The 22,415-nt window shown below is 41.0% G+C and overlaps 1 protein-coding gene across 1 annotated transcript; it reads right to left on the bottom strand.

Annotated features, from left to right (window-relative positions):
- On the bottom strand, positions 1-21,662 carry nalf2 (NALCN channel auxiliary factor 2; the record flags this gene model as incomplete). The annotated part of the gene is made up of 3 exons (XM_083689642.1): positions 1-314; positions 669-840; positions 20,940-21,662. The coding sequence occupies 3 exons, from the start codon at positions 21,660-21,662 to the stop codon at positions 1-3; spliced, it is 1,209 nt and encodes a 402-aa protein (XP_083545768.1).
- Between the last annotated feature and the right edge of the window lie 753 nt (positions 21,663-22,415).

Below are 22,415 nucleotides of genomic sequence, written 5' to 3'. Positions count from 1 at the left end.
TCACTCCTCGCGGGGGGCAGAGTTTTCCTCCAGGGGCACCATGGCCTCCAGACCCACGGCACCGCTGCTGTGGACAGTGGAGAAGGAGACGACAGTGTGCAGCAAGATGAGGACCAGCACACACAGTCTGAGCCTGCTGCTGCCGCACAGGCGTGCCGTGGACGACACTGGCGGGGAGTTACGCCATTGCCACGACGACGACGCCCCGGGGAGCTGGGTCAGCGCACAGGCCGCCCCCACGGACGGGTCGCAGCCGCTCCTTCTGATGTCGCAACACTCCGGGTCTGTGTTGGGTAAATGGTTTTCTAGTAGCCCTGCGTTCAACAAGAGAGAGAGAAACATCAATAAATAAATCATCATTATTCTAGTTCCAGATGATCAGATTCTTGATGCAACAATAATACAATGGTGTATTCTCTGATTTCATTCACACATCACAGTTGAGTGGATTCCCATCAAACTACACAGATTGAAAATAGGAAAACCATGATAGCTCATAACTCATCAAGTCCTATTGCAAACAACAAGAGACAGTTATTGAGGATTGATTTGAGCTTGAGAGGAAATGTTTTCCATCTGACAATGATTGAGAAACATGTCAAGAGAATGAGGCGCTGTACACTCCAATCCCCGACCACAAGAAATCCCACTTTAGGCTTCTACCGTACCTGTACAGATGAAACTGGATAATCCTCCATAGACCAAGTCATCATTGTCTGGTAACACAAAGGGACACCTGGTCTGGACCTCCAGACAATATTGCTTGCACGGAATCCTGTGGTGACACTGGCTCTGGGTGGCGTTGAAGTATTCTGAGCATAACCAGGCTTTGTAGACTGACTGCAAACACAGAGAGCAGAGCGACGCTCAGCTTTGTAATTTTTTTTTTTTTTTTTTACACAAAACAGTGTCAAATAGACGATAACTGATGCTAATTCAAATTCAAATTCATGTTTCATTTGAGCAGTTCCTGAGCTGTTGAACTGTGACTCTACTCTTTCTGCTGAGGCGGCTGTGGAAACTATAGAGCATTATACCAGTGTTAGGGGAAAGCTGATCCGTATTGGGCTGAACACAATAAAACTTTGCCCAGTACACTGTATCAATAGTTTATTCTCAAGGCTAGCCACATAATTTTTAATCTACTGAAACTTTCTGACACAGCACATTGGTAATGAATACATCATTGTAAATCAATATATGATAAAAAACCCTAGGGAACTGAAGAAAGAGACAGGGCATATCTGTAAAGAGAGAGAGAGAGAGACAGAAAGAGAGAGATAGAGAGAGAGAGGGCATATCTTCAACCTACTCAGGAAGCTCTTCAACAAGGTTATGTGTTTGATTAAGTAAGCGAGATAAATATAGCTGTGAATATGGCAGAGGCAGCAGCCTTCAGCACACACACAGGAAGCAGGGCAGCAGCCTTCAGCATACACACAGGAAGCAGGGCAACAGTGATATAGAGCGCCACGGCCATTCCTTCACCTCCGCTATGGTACCAAAGGCTACTGCTGTCATGGCAGCAGGATGAGCCAGAGCCACGAGATTCATCATTATCATCATCATCACTGAATCAGCCTCCCCTCGCTACACAGCCCTGCTCCTCACAACAGGACAAGACTGATGGGAGTCCAGTGTGACATCATCCGGGGAGATGGGAGTCATAAACTTGATTATTTTCTTACCAGAATTACAATACACTGCATTACTGACTCAAGGTTTTGTCAAACTTGCGCGTCTTCTTTAGCTCAAATTTCAGTAACCGATCTCACTCGCTCCTGACTCACTCTTGCCGTGAGGGACAGACACTGTAGTAGATGAGAGAGACCAACTACATTTTCATAGGAGGCTGGTGGAGGTCGAAATCGGAGGACCAGCTCATTGTAATGCACTGAATGGAATAAGGAACGTATGTGTTTGATATCAATGTGAAATTGTGCACAATGAGGATAACATTCCTCATTCCATTTCATGCATTACAATGAGGCTGTCCTCCAATTTCTGCCTCCACTAGCCTCCCCTGTAAATAATTGCGGTATGTTGCTGACTTGATGGTATGGTGAAACTGTGCTTCTAGAATGACAAAGACAGTCTTGGAACTCAGCAACATGCAACATCCTCTGATTAGATAGTCCACAACCACAGAAGATGTCATGAAACATCATATTTGACATCTTAGTAATGACAAGACACTTCAACAGCCTGCTTTATATGTACAGTATAGTCTATATCAATAATCCTATGTATAGTCTATATAATAAATATTTGAGAGAGGAGGGGAATCAGTGAATATGACAATTATGGTGAGCAAGCATACTGCACAAGATATCTTACCAGATACAAACCTATCTTCCTATTAGTATAGTTTAAGATCACATTAATTTCATGATAAACACTTTGTGTCCCATAAGGGCCTTACATGTCTTTGTTTCAGACATCCAATGCATTGAGAGTTAAAGAACAGGAAGTGTGTAAGATTTGGCATCAATCTTAAGGAGAGGAGCCTTGTGAGCTTGTTGAGTGACGGCAGGTGCAGAGAAAGAATACCAGTGATGAGCGAGATGCATTGATTTTTGGTTCAATCAATGAGCCTCTGGCGTGCATTGTGATTCATTCAATCCTAATCGGGGATTAAGTTCAAAGCTCCTTCATCCTTCTCTTGCGGTGCCATTGCATCAGTGTAGTGTTTGCAATCGTTACAAAGAGCCATCGTATGGTTGGATTGGGGATGATTCCAAGCTAGTGGAGCAGCACACAGCAACATATTCCATGCCGAGGAAATGTTTCAATCTGTGTGCACCACGTGCTCACAAGGGTGAATTGACTTTGAGAAAATGTGTAAGAAAATGAACATGATGACTTGAGACATACTGAGGGTGAACACTTGAGACCACCTCTGAGTTTCCTGTCCATGCTGGACCAGTTTGACTGACGGAGACAGAGCTAGGGCTTTCTTCAGTGCGCTCCTCTTGTCAAATGAAAGTGCACATGAACTAAAGACAACGGAAGACAAAAGAAACAAAACAACTGTACACGTTAAAACTAAAGCCAACATTGAGATGAATTACTCTGAGGGACTTTTTTTTTTTTAATGAATATTGATATAATGATGCAGAGAAGAAAGGTCTGTGTGTTTTAACAACCTTTCCACAGCTTTTCTCATGACATCATGGCTCTGTCTGCATTTTATGGGGGCCCATAAAAAGGCGGCCCTCGGCATCCCCAGTCAGTCCACAAAACACTGTAAAACTGAGCTTACCTTCCGCACAGGAGTCCTCCCACCAACAACCTCTCTGTGCAACGATGGGAACCCTGGATGTATCGGATGTATTTGAGCATTGCTTTGGAAATGCTGCAGTATACAAACTTCAGTCTCAAACTAAAAATATCAGCTTATGTCTGTAGTGCGCTTCTCACCAGCAGATGTCCTCACCGCTACACTGAAACTATGGAAAACCCAGAAATCACACACAGCATATGGCTGTGATGGTAGTAGTCATACAAGTCATTTCCAGTCACCATCTAATGATTGTGCAGCAGAAATGTGAAGAATCGCAAATCCAACACTTCAATTACTATGGGATTAACGTAGAGATTTTCAGTAATTGGACAGTGAAACATTTCATTCATTATTCTTTCGGCTCTACACTCGAAAAGTTTCGATTTGCAATCAAACAGCTTTCTGTTGGATTCTCAGCTTGTATTTAATGGCATTTGTGTACATATTGGGTTCACCATTCAGAAATTACAACACTTTTTATGCATAGTCCCCCTAATTCAGGGTATCCAAAATTGATGGAACAGATTTATCAAATGTCCAAATTAAGCACTCATGTTTAGTATTTGGTCTTTGCATTTGCATGCAGTAACTGCCTGAAGTCTGCGACCCATTGACCCCACCAGGCGCTGGATATCTTCTCTGGTGATGCTCTGCCAGGCCTGTACCACAGCCATTCGGTTGTTTGTTTTTAGTTTTTTGCCTAAAATCTTTAAAGAAAAAATTAAATGCATGTTCAATTGGATTTAAATCTGATGATTGACTTGGCCAGTCAAGAACTTTTCACTTTTCACCTGAAAAACTCCCTAGTTGCTATGGCAGTATCTTTTAGGCCACACTTTACTCTTGCCATCACTCTGGTATATATTAATCTGTGTCTCATGTGTCCACAATACCTTTTTCCAGAACTCTGCAGGCTTGCTGCCTTGCAGTGTAGCCTCTGTAGTTCTGCTAGTGAAGTCTTCTGCAGACGGTAGTCTCTGACACATTCACACTCTGGAGAGTGTTCCTTATCTGTGGGACAGTTGTTTTGGGGTTTTTCTTAATTGTGGTGAGCATTCTTCGGTTCCCTGTGGAAGACTTCCTTGGCCTACCAGCTCACCAGTACTTTCTTTCTTTTCAATGATGTACCCTGAAATAGGGGGCTATGCATATAAAGTGTTGTAATTTCTGAATAGTGAAACCAATATGTACATAAATACCATCAAATAAAAGTTGAGAATCTCTACTTCAACCTAATAGTAATTGTTTAATTATTTTAATTTTTTAATTTTTTACGAAAAACATTTCTCTGTGAACCTCAACCAACTGTGTTTTGGGTTTTGGATTGGCAGGGTAAACAATTGCCTGTGTTGTTTCTTTGAAATAACCGATAATAATAAACTCCAAAGCACTGGTTCCACAATTAAGCACCATCTTTCTCTAAAAGATGACTAGAGACTGTTGTTGTTTATTTGATTGATTTTAAATCCAAACATTTGGAGTACAGCGCCAAATGAAGAAAAAATGCTTCACAGTCCCATTATGTACACAGGGCACTGTAAATGATGTCTTCCATCTTGCCATTGTCACACAATGTTTGAATGTACAGTGTGTTGTACAGCATTTAATGAAATATTCCCAAACCTCCATTGAGATGGTATTAATGGTGGGTATCACATTTCTAGTCACCACATACACTCAGAAATTCCTTAGTCATGCCCAACTTCAAATCATTACATATAATCGTTATGTTAGACTTGAAGGTGCTATTCTGCCTGCTGGGGTTTGACTGAAGCGCTAAATGCTGGTTGGGTTTTGAGTGGGCTCTGAGAAGGGCTCTTGGAGAGGGGGTTAGCTGCTTGGCAACATGGCTTTGAGTGGGCCTCAGACAGAGGAGTGTTAGCTGCTTGCCTGACTTTGAACGTGGAGTAGGCCAGGCCAGCTCCTGCTGACCTGGCTGCCTGCCCTTAACACTGCCCAAAGAATCAACTGCATGAGTTCAGTTGCCCAATAGAAGAACTTAAGAGACACACTGAAAATAGATAAAACACTGTGCTTACAGTAGGCTACCTTCTACTAGTACCACTAATTCTTCTGCAATTACATGTGTTGCTGGATCACACCGCCATTCATTGTTTCAACAGGTTGGTGACGTACTTACTACTGTATAAGCTCATTTAGAAACCAAGTTACATGTCAAGGCTGTCTTGCACGGGGCCTGCTTCAAGTTTGTAAAGGTGGAGGAATGCAGTGGCATCATGAATGAATCATTAAGCACTGAGCCATAAGGATATGGGGGTACAATCAACACCTCAGAATGCTGAATTTGAACATTTGAGTCTTCCTCATCATTGCCACTGTCTGCTGCTGGTGTTACATGTGGCAGTACATGGGGAAGTATCCCCAATAGATCAGATACAGTAGGTAGGAAACCGTAGGTCTGCACAGCTTTAACCAGCATGTTAAATATAGTGTCAAGCAGGAATCTAATCCTCACTTACAATAACCTTTTGTCAGTTCCATAGCAGAATCGGACCGCCTCAATGTCTCCGAGAGCAGATGTGATTTGTTATTAATTCTCACCAAGATAAGACCACTCCTTTACATCAACTCTGAGGCAGGTCACAGCAAGCCGAAACAAAACAAGGCCTTTCACATCTAGCTGGTAAGAGTATATTTATTTATTTACCAATGAATCAGCCAACCGATGACTATCTTTTTTTCAAACATATGCTATGGTCATGTCTCAAAAAACCACTTGAATCTCTCTTTGTGCATGAGCAGTTGTGAATGCTTTTCAACCACTGACATCAAGCACAGCAAAACCTGCCATTATGCACAGCAGAGGAGAGGAGAGGAAGGTAAAAGGCATTAGGTTCACACTGGGTTGTCAAAACAAATCATACAATTCCAAGGCCTATAAGTATGTTGTATTAAATTTCCATCATGCTTATTATTATTATTATTATTGCCTATTCAATGTACTAGTTTATATTTTCCTAGCTCTATGTTTAGCTTGAAGAAAGAATGCCTATCATCTGTCTCTGGAGCACCTGCCTTGCTGTTTAATCAATAGGTAGCTTGTTGCTAAGGGGAGGTTACTTATCTGAACCACACAACTTCAAATCAATTGTTCCAAGAGAGAAACTGTTGGAGTTAGTATCAGTGCCAATACATGTGACCTCAGATCAAACTCTGTTGGTACAAAATACAGACCAATTTCAGTGCTACACAGTTGAGACATTGACAATCAATATCATCACATTTTTAGAGGCACTCTGCAATTGGTACAGTACATACATTTACTTTTAATTTAATGATATACAGCATAGCTATTGATTCTTGAAGAATACAACTTATAAATGCGTCATGAGCTTAGTCCAACTGTCTTACCCTACCAGAATCCAAAATATACGCTGTAGGCTTGCTTTACTCCAGTGTGTGTAAACAATGTAATTGTAAACAAACACTGTATAACTTCAAAACTTGATAAACGTGTTAAAACTATCATTTTGATCTCATGGATGATCAGTCCTTGCATCCACAGCTCTGTCTATGAATTTGAGAATTGTTATATTTCTCCAGCCCCATCCCTCAGCTGTTTATCAACAAAGTGGCGGGGAGCCCGCTTTGTTGTTGTTTGAATTACAGATTGCACCTTTAATGCAGTATAGAACAGAGTTGTTTGTCAAGCATAGTGACTGAGTATATCATCAGCATCAACAGAATATCATCTATACCTGTAGTTATAGTTGCAATATATGTTAATAAAAATACATTTCAAATGTGGATTTGCACAACTGGAAACATAAACCCTTTGAACAAATGGCCATATTGGGAGTAGCTTTACATCCCAGCTGAAGTCAGGATTGCTGTCTCTCTGCTCTCTCTCTGTCTCTCTCTCTCTCTCTCTCTGAAATCTCATGGCTAAAGGGGAAACCGGAAATGTACCGTGAGGTGCCACTGCCAGTCCTAGTCTTCCCACTACTCAGACAGCAGGACAGGCTCATGATGTCACTGTACCCCTATGGCTTTTCATCCAACATTTCACCTCTGACTCTTCTGAGAGATCAAGGCTCACACATTCCTAACAAAGATCATTACACCAAAACAAACACAAATTAATTAATGGAATGCACCAACAGTAGGTCATCATGCAACTTACTACAGGTTATAAACCGGACACAGGCCTCTAGCAACGGAAAGAGCAGAAGGTCCAAGCACATTGGAGGTAGGGGAGACCTGGGCTGGGTGGCACATGTTTTACTCTTTCTTACAGTATATTAGCCAGTTTCTATGTGTTCCACATTAATTGAACAAACAATATTTCACAACGTTTTTATTTGTCTGACCCCTGTTTACACAGGCCTTGATTTACCAGGATTTACCCGTGTCACCCCATTTACACACGTCAGTGCAATGTAGTTAAAGTGGGAGGGGTAGGGTTGGGGAGGAGGGGCACAGGACATTTACACAGACCATAGACACATTACCAGGACTTTACTGGTAACATGACTAGGTCTGGAGCAGGAAAGGATTTAGCGGCAAAACCTTGTTCCAGCTCAGTTTACAGAGAGAACAGTACCAATACTGTATATTACCCGAAAAAATTGCAGTGCTTTCTAGATGAACATAGTTTTTCCTAAAGTTTGCAAAAGGAAACTAAGCAAACTCCCTCACGTTATCTGTAACAAATGTAATGAATAGAATTGAGAAAATTAACAATCGTGTTACCAAGATTACAGGGTCTAGCTTTAATGTGCTAAAGCACAGTAGAACATTATAACATGATGTAGAGAAATGTAACTGTCAGACACACTGTACAGTAGCGTAATACTGATTGAGAGGTTTCCAGTCAGTTGCTAGACTGGAGAGACAGATAAGATTGAGAGCAACATCAAGCTCTTAGAGATGCCCTAGTTTTGCCCTGTGTCTTCCATGTTGGTTTGTCAGTTGCAAATAGATGACTCACTCAGAGTGACGGTCAGTGGTTTGAGAGCAGTAGCAGGGGGTTGTTTCACTACTCTGATGTCAGCTAGCATTAGTGGTATCCCTTTCTTTTACAGTGCTTTAAAGATGAAGCATGTAGTTTTGTGCTTTGCTGCTCTCTTTGGCTGAACATTTGAAATGGAAAATGTGCTACGTTTTCTAATAGCGGTAAATATGTGCTTCCTTGTAAAGAAACAAAATGTAATTTTTCTTTGGTTTGGACCAAAACGGTGCTCTTCACTGAACATTCTTTATCATTCCCTACTGATTTATCGTGGCCATTTAGCACTATTTTAAAGCTCACATCTACATTCAAGACCTTTAATAGCAGAAAATAGCTTCTTGAATATTTTTCCATTTATGAATTATGAGTTGTGCCCAGAACTCAGTAGTATCTTAATGTCCTCTCTCTCACTTCAATTTTAAAATGTCTTTGTCAATTTTAGAATATTTTCATACCAGTAACAACCAATTAGGCCTAGGTATTTAGTAACTGTGCTTTCTGTAATTCAAGCACTGTAATAGAATGTGTTACTGCAACAGCTGGAGTATAGAGTCTGGCACCTCTTCTGTGCTGTACTGTGTACTGTAGCAGCAGAAGCACTAGCTTGAGCCACCCCTCTGAGAAGTCTCCATCTCTTGGTTGATTGACGTATCTGTACTGATGGAGCAGGTGTTTCTGGAATACTAATCTCAGATATCTATTAAAACTAATTTCAATATTATCTGTGAAATATTTGTCGGAGACAGCTAATAGCTGGAAGGAGGTACCTTCCTCTTTGCCTGCTCGATATAAGTACACGAATACAGTGCCCTCCATAAGTATTGAAAAGAGGAAGCATTTTATCTTCTTTTAGTTCTATACTCCAACAGTTTGGTTTTAAATCAATCAAATCAAATAACTGGGGTCAAAGTAGAGATTCTCAGCTTTTCTTTCCTTCATATTGGTTTAACCATTTAGAAAGTAGCGCATTTTTTAAACATACTCCCCCCTATTTCAAGGCTCCAAAAGTATTGGAAAAAATCATGTCATGTCCAAATACAGCACTCATGTTGAGTATTTGGTCAACAATCCTTTGCATGGAATATCTGCCTGAAGTCTGTGAACCATTAGCCCCACTGACGCTGGGTATGTTCTCTGGTGAGGCTCTGCAAGGTCTGTACTACAGCCACCTTCAGTTGTGGTTTGTTTTGAGGTCTTTTTGTCTGAAGTTCCCTCATCAGCAAATTAAATGCATGTTCAATTGGATTTACATCTAAAGACTGACTTGGCATATGAAGAACCTTCCACTTTTAGGGCCTGAAAAACTCAGCAGTTGCTATGACAGTATGTTTTGGGTCATTGTCTTACTGTATGATGAAGTGCATATAATGAAGTGCATATTTGGAGGCATATAATATACACCATTTAGCTGATGCTTTTATCCAAAGCGAGTTACATTGCAGTGAGTGCATACATTTTTCAATATATATGGTCCCAGCAGGAATCAAACCTACAACCTTAGCGTTGTTAACGCCATGCTCTACCCAACTGAGCCACAGAGTTTTGAGCTTGCACTCGTGCAGACAAGATGTTTCTGTACACTTTATTTGGATATTATATTCCAATACTTGTGGAGCCCTGAAATAGGGGGAGTATGTTTAAAACATTTTGTACTTTCTAAATGGTGAAACCAATATGAAAGAAAAAAAGCATTGAATTAATGCTGAGAATCTCTACTTTGACCCCATAGTAAATGCTTGATTTCAAATCCAAACTGTTGGAGTATAGAGCTAAAAGAAGACAAAATCCCTACTCTTTCCAATACGTATGGAGAGCATTGTATCTGACAAATGGTAACAGATACGTTACGGGGGAGCCTTTGGGTGTTTTCGTTAGCTTATGCACAATATTGACTTGGAGGCTACGAAGGTTCTGTCTCTGATGAAATACTATTGTTGGTCTATTTTATTTCACGGTCAACTAAAGTTTAATGGACCAGATTTCCCTATGGAATGAGTAGAACAATGTAACAATATTAACATACATTCACAAATTTTGAGTTAGGGTTCCAATTTTCAATTATACCATGAACAAACCTATCACCACTTATCTCATCGACGTATCTGAACAGCTGAACGGGCACATTACCGGTAAACCCTTTAGAGGCTGGTCTAAATTGAAACAAATCCTTTCTAATTGTGGTTATTCTCTAAGCCATAAAGAGAAAGGTTGCTAGGCACAGACTGTGGTATCTATGGTAACTGCAGACTCCCCTGAACGGGAGTCCCAAGGGAAGGCTAGGAGCTTGTGAACTGACAACCCTTCCTTTGGACACAGTCAGCTGCCTGGACAGCTAAATAAAGACAGAGGAAACTGATCATGCAAACAGGGGGTTTCCACCCACACCTCACAGAATACAATAACAACACTGCAGCCATTTCACCAACACAACTAAAGCAGTGCCATACGCATGAACAAATCGTCACACACAGTAAAGTAACTAAGGGCTGGACATTTTGACCATTGGTCACTAAAATTAATTTACATATTGATAGACACAGCAACACTTGACTTATTATTCTCTGTGGTTTAAATTCACTACACTATTGACAATGACAATGGTCACACTGAATCCACTGTGACAGCACTAATGTTGATATATAGTTTGTAACACTAATGAATGTTTATATTAAATATTATACTGTAATCATGAAAACATTTTATTTTTTTCGCGGCGTAACATTGTATTGTACATTGTCATCATAAAAACGGCAACTTTCATCTTAGAGAGAGAGCTTGAATACTCTATTTAGCTTTACATGTATGATTGCTGTGGGTGTTAGTCTTGCCTTTATGGGATTGGCTGGGATATGACTTTGAGGAATAGCAATGTCATTGACCAAATCTTAGATCTTAAGTAAAATTCAGAGAAAGGGTGATACTTAACTTAACCGCAGGCAGTTTTTTTGATGCAGATTTTGATTTCTTGAATACTTATGAATACTTACTGAATACAGTATGACCATAGTCTAAAACACCATACAGACACCATGCTAACAATCTATCTAACCTATCATGACAGTATCCCCTTCAGAAGACATTGTCTACATCACATTTTTTTAAAAGTCACTTATTACACTATAACTCACTTTTGCATTTTGTTGTTGTGATGCAGAGGGGGATACTCCTGTCATAATACAGTGGAAATAATAAAAACAATAGGCTAATATAAATAATAATCAAATCATTTGTGAGGCAGAGATTAGTTGGTTCCCGTGTGCGTGCTTGTCGCCGTCGAAGATCTCTGCTGTGATAAGTGAGGTGATCAGGATGAAGAGAAATGGCAAGACTGTAAAAGAGACTGCAACCACCCTGTCATCATCTGGAGTTCTTGTGACAGGGAAAACAATCCAAAGTCATTGCTGTCAGAGCCCGGTATTGAACTCTCAGACCCTCTGTCCAAATTCTGATTATGAATTTTAGCACCAATGATTCTGCCACAGGTTTAGCTAAAACGTCACCACTGAGTGTATAGGGGGCATGCTCTTATAGTAACAATAACGAAATGTATTTTGGGGGAGCACACCGGCGGAAAAAAGAATACCACTACACCCCTGATCACAGCAGTACACTTGGATGTTTTAAGCGAGACTCTGCAATCACAAACCATTCTAAGAGACTCTGTCTCTAATTTTCTTTGTCCTTCACAGCTCATGTCCCCCCCCCCTTAATTCTCAACCTGGCCATTGTTAACAAACTGATGGGCATCTTTAATGGGCAGCACAGTACCATGGGCCGGGGTGGGGGAGGTAAGGTAAGGTCCTAACTTTCCTAAACATTCCTAACTTTATTCTGTAATCCACAGGTTGCATTATCAAAGCATACTTGCACTTATCTGCACTTATTTATTGCACTTAATAAAATACAGCCAAAAATGTTCTCTCCTTGCTGCCCTTATGACTACAACAAGTAGGCCTATGAGAGTAGATAATTATGATTTTTACCCTGTTAAGATAACTTGACATTTAACTCTTCTACCGGTAATTCAAGAGTTGATCTGCTATTTAATCAGCTTGATTTTGCCAAATAGAGAAGATATCTTTTCAAACATCCATCACAGCTTGTGTACATTCTAATATATAATATTCAAGCCCTTCACTTGTCTTTTTATGTTACTACTGACAGCAGCAGCAGAATGTATTCTGAAGTGTACAGATACATCTTGTCTGCTCGAGTACAAGAAAATGCCTCCAAATTCATTGAATGGCGCTTCATCATACAGTAAGACAATGACAAGCCAATCTTCAGATTTAAATCATATTGAACATGTATTTAATTTTCTGATGATAAGATTTTAGACACAAAGATATCAAAACAAACAACTACTGAAGATGACTGCAGTACAGGCTTGGCAGAGCATCACCAGAGAATATACCCAGTTTCTGGTAGGGTCAATGGGTCTTGAGACTTCAGGCAGTTATTGCATGCAAATGATTGTCGACCAAATACTAAATATTAGTACTTTATTTGGACATTCTGTGATTTTTTCCAATATGTTTGGAGCCCTGAAATAGGGGGAGTATGTTTAAAAAATGTTGCATTTTCTAAATGGTGAACCAAAAAAAAAAACCCATTGAATTAAAGCTGAGAATCTCTACTTTGACCCCATAGTAATTGTTTGATTTCAATACTTATGGAGGGCAAATGTAAATGCTTCTAAAAATGACTCCAAACCACAGTAACTAACAGTTTACATCGCTTTTTCATGCTTTTGTAACATAACAAGTAGCAGTCCCATAGAGTAGCAAAATAATGTGAGGACGCAGTACACATCACACAAGTCCCAAAAAACCCCACAACTGAATGGTCAATGAAGGCCACTACCCAACTCCTCTGGAGAACTGAGAGGACATGCTGCCATTCCTTGTGGCCAAACAAGGAACCCAATTTGCACAAACAAAGTTCTGTACATTTATGATCATTTTATATTAGTTACACTGGCTTACTGGAGGGGGACAGTTTTCCACTGATCATCTGCCAATTGGCTGTCCGATATACAAAAGACCTGTCTCCAGAGTTTCCTATAGACCTACAGTTAATCTCTTTCCATAACGCACTGCGGCCGGCAATTAAGGAAAACTAGCGGCACCCCGTCTTACCGTAAATCATTGGATCTTTTCATTTGTTTCAAGTGAGTCCAAGGCAGGACAGATGCACAGTTGTCAGTAGACCTATCGACGCACCTTTACCTCTTGACGAACACCACTGGTATATAAACGGACTGTGGGGGGACATGCAGCGTTCGACCTGTAGAGGGAGCTACAGGACCGTGGCCAGGGTTACGGGGGACGAGGCTTTGTTGCGCAGCTGGTGCGAATGAAGCCTCGTTTAACGAAATGGTTAAGATGTGTGTGCCTCTGCTTTCAGTAGGTGGGCTGGGAACGGCGGAGTAGGAGGAGAAAGGTTAAGAGAAGAACGGCAACTTTCCAGGTGGCAGGTGTTTGAACGGCTGGAAAGCCAAAAGACTGAAAAGTCTCCAGCGTTATACAAAATAAACGGACAATTTCCTTATTCCCGCACTGCGTCTGCCTCTGTGTGTCACGGACCTTGCTACATTGGCGCCCAACATAGCAAGGTCCGTGACACACAGAGGTGTATTTGTATGGCATCGTCCAGTCAAAGTAGCTTACTGTTCCTTGAAACATTTCTCCCACAATCAGGACCTACTGCAAAAAATACCCGACCCGTTCTTGTTAGATCACTGGGAAGTAATTCATCCAAAGCGCCCCACACAGTTTGATCCCAATATCAAGTCAAGTCATGGGAAGTTCAGGGAGCGCACAATTCCAAAAACTGCTGCTGTTTGTCAGTGAAAGAGCAGAGATGAGCGACAGAGATGGTATCAGTAGGAAAGTGTGTTTTAAGTTGTTAGATATCCACTTGTGGGCTTACTTTGACTTACTGGGATATTTTGCCCCTACATTGAAACATCATAGCACGTCATGTGACAAATAACCATGGCCTAATACTGTATCTCATTTCCAATTTGATTTTCAAACTGTGAGGCACTTTTTTCCCTGAGACTGTCTTGAGAACACTAAAGTAGGGCAGTTCAGGAGAGACCGACGGGTCAGGTCATGGGTACCGAGGGACAGAGTGCCCATTGCAGATTCCAAGTGACACCCCATAGGCACATAGGTCCTGGTTTTGATATCATACCTGTATTTGGTTGTAGCTTAACATGGGCTCATCAGAATTGGCCAAATCTTAATGTTTTCTATGTTTCATGAAGCTAATACATTGTGTCGCAATGCTGCCATTTATCTTATTTTTTTGAGGGAGGGAGAAGGGGTCAGAATTCCGACCTTGCAGGGGGCCCCCAGAAAATTGCGGTACACCATTGGTTAGTTAGCACTAGTAAGAGCCAATTAGAGGGAAGGAAATGGTGAGAATGGCGCTGTGTGCATAAATGAATCTCCTGTCATTGTACCTTCTTGGTTGAATCACATCCACATAATAAACATTTCAGTCAGAGGAGATTTGTGGGCTTCACTGTGTTCACTGAAAGTGCTCATAATGGACATGTCAACTCTGGAGTGAGGATGATGGTTAATTAAGTGAGTCATTATCCTCAAAAATTGTGTGCATGCTAAGTTAGGTGAATAGGAACAAAGAGAAGAGTGTTTATTTAGTAGGAGCCTCTTATCCCTGCTGCAGAAGAGAGTTCCACAGTCACCTTCCTCCCCCAATTGGCACACTGAGATTAAGAGGTGACCAGAGAGGTCATAACAGTTAGCATTTACATGGACATGCTAACAGCTACTGTAACTACAAAGTATGCCTCAATGACAAAAGTGTCCTCTACATATCTACGCTGTTATGAGTTATGAGTGTCAAATCCTAAGCAGGTACTTCAGCTTCAAAAGCAATGTGTTTATGGTCAGATTCAATATAAGTCATCCACAAACAGCAAATTCAAATGCAAACATCAGCAGCTTAGTAACTCTAGTCCAAAGTAAACACAGAAAATCATTAGATGGCCTCCACGGTTTTTAGGTGAAGTGTTAAGATGCTGAAACAATTTAAAACATTATCATTGCTAATTATTGAAACTGGTTCATGGCAAGAGTTTGCTTCTGAAAATAAAACTGACTGCCCCAATTGATCTGTCTTTTAAAAGGGCCTTTATATAAGGTGTTGAAATAAAATGATATAAAACATGTTATTTTTACCTAATTCATCTCCATACTATATTATTTGATTAGTTAGATTTACCGTACAAGTCTGTAATCTTTATTGTGAGATGATAAACATGTTGTTTAGAAAACAACAAAGTTTCTTGAACCCCAAACATTAGGCTGGAATGGGTTAATTACAAAAAGCAAATATCCTTTTTTTTTACAGTAGAAACAATCTTTTCCCAGTGCCACTTTCATCTGTGAGCACATTTATAATATTGCCATCCAGGACAACAGAGGCCGCATTACACAGCTGATGGAGCCTATTCACCTGGGTGATAAGCACGCAGGCAGCATGGCCTTCCGTTAAGGCAGCCACATAATCACTCATCAGCAGCCGGGCCCCAGAGGCGTTGCTGCTTTCAGGAAAGAAAAAAACATCAGCAACGACTGCAGCAGCATGTAATTCACAATGTTACTATTACTATTAATAGTAATGACTGCAGCAGCATGTAATTCACAATGTTACTATTACTATTAATAGGGCTTCCATTTCATGGTCACCCAATGCAACATGTTTTCACTGTGTATACTGCAAGAAGATACTTTTAGTATGATACAATATTTGTAACTCAATGCATGGAGAACATAATGATGACTCATATGACAGCATGCTTAATTACAGGGGGGTGTGCACAATAACCTTTTATTGGCCAGATGATGCCAATCAGCAGCCAACGGTTTGAATTGATACTGTATGTTTTGGGTATCTGACAGTCCCTACCAGAGATCCTTCAGGAAGCTCCAGCCTGCCTCATTGATATTCCAACATGCTGTGAGTCAGCTGCTATATACTCTGACACCCGGAGCTGTGTTCACTCCTAAACATGACCCTATCTGGTCTTCAAACTACCTCATTGTCATTCTCTAATGCTCATGCGGATACCTCAACACAAACACCCTAGTAAGCTAAACCTGTACTCCATTATATAAGATGTACCTATACATGTTTGGCATTGTTGTACTGTGAGTACAGAATCATTTGAGTGTCAAAGGATAAATAGACACAGTTACTACTCATCCCCTGCATTACTTATTTTAAACACTAAGGGTACAGCTGCTGCGCCTCATATGTCTACAAGAAAGCTGATGTCAAGTAAGATTACCAGTGATTAAACATTGATTCTGATTAGACACACTTCACTGGTGGGGTGCATTTACTGGCTGCTTTTTTGCAGCCGCAGCAGAAGTGGGATGATACATAATTGACCATATAATGTTTTAAATTGCGAGAGCTGGTCCAAAGCATTTGCAAATATGTATGTTAAATCAAAGCCACCCACGTGTCCTCTTTAAACCCTATATTACACTATGACAAAGAAATGTATTCAAGAAATTAACAAATGGATGAACAAGTTGATATTGCAGAAGAATATAGGTAACACTGGACAGCAGAGACATGCACTACATACAGTATCTGGATTGTTATACAGTGCCCTGTGTAAGTAATTGGACAGTGAAGAATTTTCACGCATTTTCAAGCATTTCATGCTTCACTGTCCCATAAATTACGCAGGGCACTGTATATTACACAACTATGTGTGAAGGCAACACCTTGGGAAGCAGGCACAGGGAGAATCTATGCTATTCTCTTCATGCAGAGAAGAGACTTGGTGCTCGGATGTCAAAATAGTACTCAAAGTTATGTTGACACCATCAATAACAATTATGCCCTGGAGGATTTCTATGTGTGCCATCATCCAAGAAGACTGATGTGGAAGATCACACTGTGAGCAAAAAGAAGATGTTTGTCCTTGGAAAGAGCAATAATTCTGTCAAGCAGGGGAAGGCTTTCAGGAGTTTTGGACAAGGGCCTGGAGAGGTTGAGTCTGAAATAACCATCTCTACCCCACATGGAAGAAGGAAACAGGAGAAATTAGCCTGTGTGGACTGTCACCTCCTATCCATCTTATAAAACGCTGCAACTAACATAAGCACAGTGTGGGATCATAAAAAAGAATATCCACAGCAAATGGGATGAGATTTGTGAGAACTTATTGACCTGACAGCAACTTTCTCTTGCCTGGAATATTTTAGTTAGCGCTAGGGGAGAGCTGTGATGAAAGTAACAAGAGACGAAGGTAACACACCGTTTTTCTCAAATTACACTGAAGGATGATATGATCTAACAACGCCTAAAGACTACCTCCCTGCAAAATATCAGCACACTGCGACAACGTTTGAAAGGGTAGTCAATAAAAGTTGTTTTGACCATGGCAAAGTCAAATTGTTATTTTCTAAACCCATCAAGTAACTAAACGACAGCAGGTTTGAAATAGCTTGCTAGCTAGTCTTGGATGCTAGCCAGGGAGAAGTTACAGCAGAGAGCGGTGGGGCGAAAGTAACAGAATACACACCTGATTGCTCCTGAATAGATCATGAATAGTAATTGAAAATGATGAAAAACATCTCCAACTACATACCCATGAAAGTGAGATGAGGAAATGATTGTTAATATAGCTATTATGTAACCCTTTTTTCATACATTTCAAACCTATAGCATTGATCAAATCGACACATACATGGGATTATGGCTGAGAGTACATTTGTTGAAAGTAACAAGCATTACAAACCAGAAACATGGAAATAAGACAGATATTGTGCATTTCTCGCCAGTTGTTACTTCCGTCCCAAGGCTGTTACTCTCAACCCGCTGGCAGGGACAAAAGTAATGTTGCGGTGGTTTCTTGGTTTATTTAATTTCAACTCACTTAACCTAGGCATGAAATTACAGTTGCTAATAGTAGAGGACATATATAAATTGTTTGTTATAAAATATGGTGGCGCTAGATCTATCGATCTCTGAGTAAATAGGAAAAAAAATAACCCTAAGTGTTACTTTCGTCATGGCTCTCGCCAACTAGCATAGAAATACACCCTTTTGTTTAGTTAATAGGGAAATTCCCATGCCATAGATCCTACAGGCATAACTTCACCTAAATCCTGAAGTGTCAATCTGGGTTTTTCTTCATAAAATGATTTTTTGAGATTCTGGAGGAAAGTGTTTGAATGACAAGCCTATGAGTAAAGGTTCCTGTCCCCTGCAGGTTCTGGACTACAAGGACTACTGTCAAGACCACTTGATTTGGACATAATACAATACGTCAGGGGTGCTGGAGGCCATGTACACCCTAAAAGGAAACCCAGACCAATCAGTAGTCCTGTCAGAAAGTATGCACTCCGTGGTCCCATGGTGCTTGCACTTGTCTGGGACTGCAAATCTGCCATGACACAGGATGTCAGAGGGTACAACAAGAAGGGGAAATGAGCGAACTCCTCACCTCAGCAGAGCAGAGTGACAGGAAGGGATCTGTTTGGATAGGTCTATGACATGCGCCTCTACTAGGAACTCATGAAAAATAAATATTGTAACTGTGCTCAAAGGCCCACAGTCAGAGCAAAGCCGATTTGCTCTACAAAGGTGACCTCGATAAAAAACTTTTTGAAAACTTGGGAACCACTTGCAGGGTGCCTAGTTTGTTTTTGATACTCAATGCCACACAGAACATATAAAATGGGAAGTGTGTCACGCCTTTTCAACAGCCCTCATGAGACACAGTCACAGAGTCTGACCTCTGCACAGTTATGCAGCACCTGGGAACCAATTAGTGGCCTGAGGAAGAGGTAGTTTTTACCCCAAGGGCCTCATTTAACAAGTGTGCATAAAGTGTATGTGGAATCTGTTCATTTATGTTTTCATCAAGATTTAGGTTGCTGAATAACAGATTGTTGGAAGGATAACCCTAATTAAAATAGTAACAAGGCTACAGGTACAGTATAACGATGGTGAGTTATGTTACTATGCCATTACACTGTACATGCCCACTGTACAAGTTCTTGTTGCAATACATCGTCAGTACATGTTGACAAGACATGACCTTTGCCCTATGTATACCCTCTGTTTGGTGAGAGTACACTTGTTCTGGAGTTCAGTTGTGAGTCAACACCAGTCACACCTTCTCTTTAACTGCATGTCACTTTAAGACAGAGGAAATCCTGTTGGTCTGAGCTCTCATTAGAGTCTGGGGCAGCACCTAGGGCATTATGGCCCCATCAATACCAAGCAGGGCAACCAGTCTGACTCCGGACCTGAGCCCCGGCTCCAGGCTCCTTAATGAGTCATCAATATCCCTCACCATAGACAGCCCTGCAAGGCAGTGGAACATCACAGGGTCTGCCAGATAACTCAGGCAAACCAGGGAGGGCACAGAGACGTGACATCATCAGAGCTCGACACACAGGTGGCAAGATGCCAGAGGGGGGGGGGGGGAGACAAAATGGGCCTTCCTGAACAGCATCCCACTGACAACCCGACTAGGTCAAAACCTATAACTGACCCTAACCGTAACCCTAACCTTTACCAAACCCTTGACCCTTGACCTTAACCAAATGTTAACCAATTCAGAAATTCAACATCGGTTTGCAGGTCGGTATTAGTTTTTCCCCAAGCTGATAGTTTGTGTGTTCCTGCCTCACGTGTGCACATTGTATTTGTGTTTTGAATATCCAACTTACATTGTTAGACAAGCATAGGACACTATACCTGTAAGATACCTACTTAAGGTCCTTGCACCACCTCACACCATAGAATAGGCAGTATTCGTAATATTCATGCATTCAGCATGAATATTCATTTTCAGTACTCATGAATAAGCTATGTAGTAAATCTAATGGTTTTCCATATTCTCATCACATAGTATTAGTGTCCGCATGGCTTGTATCTGACTTGGCTGGTGCAGTATCTGGTTTAACTGGTTTAACTTTAATTCTTGCAGAGACATTGTTCATCTTCTGTTCCCTTTGACCACATGGAATCAAGACACCCAGTAGATTTATAATAAGTGATACACTATCTATAGCATTTCAAAACAGATGTACATGCGTTGAATGATCTTTACAAATACAGTTTTTTTTTTTTTTTTTTAAACTTGAACCCTGCATTGAACAAATTTGAGTTTAGTTAAATTCATTCTTGCTCACAGTCAGAGACTTAATTGTGCTGAATAATACAATCCACAATTGAACAATAGTTAGCTCTACAGATGATGGCTATAGCTTTTCAGTTAGATTCTCTCTAACTGAAAGAGAGGTGTGTGTGTGGTCAAGTACAATTAGAATATTTTGTAAATGTACTTGAGCACTTCAGCAATTTGAGCACATACAGTACATTGTTCAAATGGTAATAAATCATTAAGAAAAACAGACCAACCATCAATGTTAAATCACAATGCGTAAACCTGTGATGAGGGTAATATTTGACAGTGCATAAAAGTGTTAGTATTATAATACAATTATTATTTATAATGACTAATAAACTATGTGGCCGTTGCTGATTGGGACTAGGACTTTTTTTGCTAAAGCATACTACAATACTCCACAGGTAGCCTATTGAAACAGCCAGGACCAGAATGCAGGCCTAATGCTCACCTGGAGCCCAGGTGTGTAGGCCTAGTGGAGTTAAGCTTACCTTACAGTCCTCTGTACGTGATCTGACGGAATAATCCTCTGATAAATACTTGAGAAAGAGGAAGTCAAACTCCTCATATTTTTCCTGAGCGTGTTGGTCCAGCCTCATGTACGCCTGGATACAGATGCTGCAGACATCCTCGTCATCTCCGTGGCCGCTAAACAAATCCCAAACCATGTTCTGAAGACTGCAATTTAATCTGTCTGGGCTCGACATCCCCAACAGTAAATCGGAGATGGTGTAAGAATCACAAAAAGACAGGCTAAAATTCCTAAAATAATCAAGTAACATCTGTGACGACAACGCTGATGGAGTTGAGGATGAAGACCCAAAGCCAGTTTTTTGCCGATACAATGTGGTGCAGGCTGACTCCAGGTGTGTGTGGCTTTGAGCATCAGTGCAATGAGGACTTGGAGCAGCGGATTTGGTCAAATTGCTTAGAAAAATACCACATTTATCCTCGTTTAGAGCCGAGTGGACCCCGTCAGTCGCGTTGCTCCAGGTTTTGCGGTTGCTCCTATCCTTGGACCTCAGCTTAACTCCAGCACACAGCCAGAGGTGATCAGAGAGAAGGACAGTGAAAAATAATAGGGATGCCAAAGACATTCGCCATTTCTGTACCCTCTCAGAATCGGCACAGGGTTTGTCGTTTTGTTTGGGTGCACAACAGATTTTTAACACGGCGTCATCTTCCCTTCGAAACATCCAAGCACCCCTGATCATATTTTAGGGGGAGTCAAAAGCGATCTCAGATGGGTTTTTCACCTCTGCAATATATCCCCCAAACAATGTCACCTACCTCGTTCGCAACATGGTGATGGGAAGCATTTTTTCCAAGTTGTTGTGTCAAGAAATCAATCCACTTCCAAAGCCCGGCGTCTAATTTGTACAATGATCCATTGCAAATAGATAACGTCCGGCATAATATTCTCTATACACCCATAATTTTAACATGTTGCGAAATCCTTCTGACAGCCCCACCACCGGTGCAGCATCACACAAGAAACGCATAGCACGTACAGAACGAAATCTTAATCTACATTTGTCATCCTCAACCAAGACATTGGGTCTTATTTTTTCTTCCGTTTCTGATGCAAAAATCGGAATTTGCCTCTCATCTTCTCCCTGCTCTTGATAGCCTCGTTTAGTCTGTCGCCATCTTCGGTTTTGCACAGAAAACCTTGAGATTTTTTAATTGAAGGGGGGTGGGGCGCCTGCGCTCTTGCTCTCTTCTGTGGTTCCACATTTCTCACATCCCCATTAACGCAAGCTCCATTCATTCCACAACTTTCATTCATTCCTTTCGCCTGGCATCCTTACCCATAGGGAGGAGGCATTAAGGGAGACATTTAACATCACATCCTATCTGGCAAGCAAGGTTTTGGCAAGCGACGTAATGTGATTAAGTATTTACGTGACAATTCTGCTTGTGTTAGAAAAGGCATGATAAAATGAATAGGATGATTCTCTAGTGTA

This window comes from Argentina silus (assembly GCF_951799395.1).
Source record: "Argentina silus genome assembly, chromosome: 2".
Classification (NCBI taxonomy): domain Eukaryota; kingdom Metazoa; phylum Chordata; class Actinopteri; order Argentiniformes; family Argentinidae; genus Argentina; species Argentina silus.
Note: the sequence above shows the minus strand (reverse complement) of the source record. Positions and strands in the feature narration are given on the sequence as shown.